Source organism: Drosophila persimilis, unplaced genomic scaffold (genome assembly GCF_003286085.1).
Source record: "Drosophila persimilis strain 14011-0111.01,24,50 unplaced genomic scaffold, DperRS2 tig00001463-arrow-arrow-pilon, whole genome shotgun sequence".
NCBI lineage: Eukaryota > Metazoa > Arthropoda > Insecta > Diptera > Drosophilidae > Drosophila > Drosophila persimilis.
Genome location: NW_020825497.1, coordinates 1,557 through 3,602, shown reverse-complemented (window position 1 = coordinate 3,602; position 2,046 = coordinate 1,557). Strand labels below are relative to the sequence as shown.

At 48.3% G+C, this 2,046-nt stretch overlaps 1 protein-coding gene across 1 annotated transcript; it reads left to right on the top strand.

Annotated features, from left to right (window-relative positions):
• Positions 1 to 1,423: 1,423 nt before the first annotated feature.
• Positions 1,424 to 1,789, top strand: LOC113566977. The gene has a single exon (XM_026994217.1). The coding sequence runs from the start codon at positions 1,424 to 1,426 to the stop codon at positions 1,787 to 1,789; it is 366 nt and encodes a 121-aa protein (XP_026850018.1).
• The last annotated feature ends 257 nt before the right edge of the window (positions 1,790 to 2,046 follow it).

The following is a 2,046-nucleotide window of genomic DNA, read 5'->3' as shown; positions in this document are numbered from 1 at the left end:
ACTGGTGATCTCCTCGCTGATCTTGACACACTCATCGAAGTTACCCAGATGCAGTGAGTGCGCCATGTCCGCGAAACACAACAGATCCTCCTGACTGGGTATTCGGGGGTGGAATAGATCTAAGTCCGGGAGCGATGCATTACAGAAGTGCTCGGCAAACTCGACTCCCAGCGGGCGGAGCCTTTTTAAACGCTGGTAATCTTGCATGACATCTCCGTCTTTCAGTTGTGCGGCTCTGACTAGTACCAGTCCGCAGACAAGTAGACTTGCTTAAAACGTTCACCATGCTAATACTTTTTCGATTGAAGGCATTGCACCTTTGGGTGATTTTATAGGAATGAGACTGTGATTTTAAAGGAATGTTTTGAGGGAAATCTGGCGATAACATTATCAGTGTGTCAGCTCTCGAGTCAAGTATATCAGCCAAAATGCTTAATTCAGTCGAACATCACCGATAAGGAGCACAAGCTCATTTATTTATAATCTTTTCCCAGGTAATCGTTTTACTTATTGACTTTTGATGGATTCAATTTGGTTTTAATATGAGTGAGTAAGAAAAAAACGGAGAAAACAAAAGTTTAGCTAAACATGGATGTAGACAATTTGTTCTATAATTCTGATCATTGCGTGAAAAGATGATAGCCGGGGTGCAATTATAACCATTAGTGGTGGCAGATCCTTTCTTTGTTTCAATGTTTTTTCCAATTATCATGACAAGTAGCAGCAAAATGGCGAGAGTTCGTGAAGAGATTCCGCCTCCCCGCAACAACCAAATTTAAAACGAGGGGGAACGCTGTGAGTTGCTGCGGACACCGCAATTCTACATTTATACCCGATACTTAGTCAGTATGGCTCTCCTCCGGCAGAGGCCGCTAATATTAAACGACACGACAAAGAGTGCGTGCGAGAGAGACAGAAAATCAGTCTGAGCGTGACGTCGGGCGCTGCGTAGCCACCCGCACATTGATTTCTTGCTTATGGCTACAAAAATGATCCGATCTGATCCAGATTCAGCAATCTGATAGATGTGGTCATTATCTATGATTCTGCGTTTTTAGTTTTCTCGAATGTGCAATATTGTGAATGAAACATATTTTCGTCCTTTGTGGGGTCGGAAGGGGGGGGGGCGAAATTCTGAGATATACGCTTTATAGTGAGATCTAACGGAAGTGCGGGATACCAAATTTGGTACTCTGGCGATAATAGTCTCTGAGATTTGTGGATTTTCGTCCTTTGCGGGGGCCGGAAGGGGTGTGCCGAAATTTGGACACGAAACGGTCAAGGTCCGATATCACAGGAGTGTGGATACCAAATTTGGTTGCTCTGGCTCTTATAGGTTCTGAGATCCTTGAGGAGCTCTCCGACGGCCCTTCCCCCAGGGTCTCCCCCGCTGGAGTCCCTCGGCGCAGTCGTGCTCTCCACAATGCAGCCGGAGTACCGTCAGCGCATGGTGGCCTTGTACCACCTCGTCTTGGAGTCCGCTGTGGTCAAGGTCGTGCTGCTGGTGCTACAGATGCTGTGCTGTGCGGTGTTCTGGCTGGTCGAGAACACCGTGGGCATCAACGAAACCGTCGGCTCGACGCGCCTCCGATTGTGGAACAGCAAGTTCAAGCTGCGCACCATCCAGCGCCAGTTGCTGTGGCGCATGGCCAATGCCCGGGGCGTGCTCATGACCACGCCCTGGCTGTTCTTCCTCAGCCTCCTGGGATTCATCCTGTCCCTGGCGGCGCTCCTGAAGAAGACCGTCAAGGAGCTGGTGTTCCAGATACGCCTGCACCTCGTGCTCTAGGGGGCAGCCATCGAGCAGAAAGCAGCAAGCAGTATTCAATCACACACTGACAGAAGACAAACGTCCACACGCCCGACACTCCACCCCTCCCCTCAGAGATGTTTGCACTTCCATTTGGGCATATATTTTCGTTGATGCCAGAATCGCAATGCACGGAATCGTCTCTCCGTTTTTGGCCGCAATGAAAATATATGCCGAAATATTCGAAATTCAAAGTCAAATTCAAACACAAGAGTTTCCAGTCGATCAGATATATC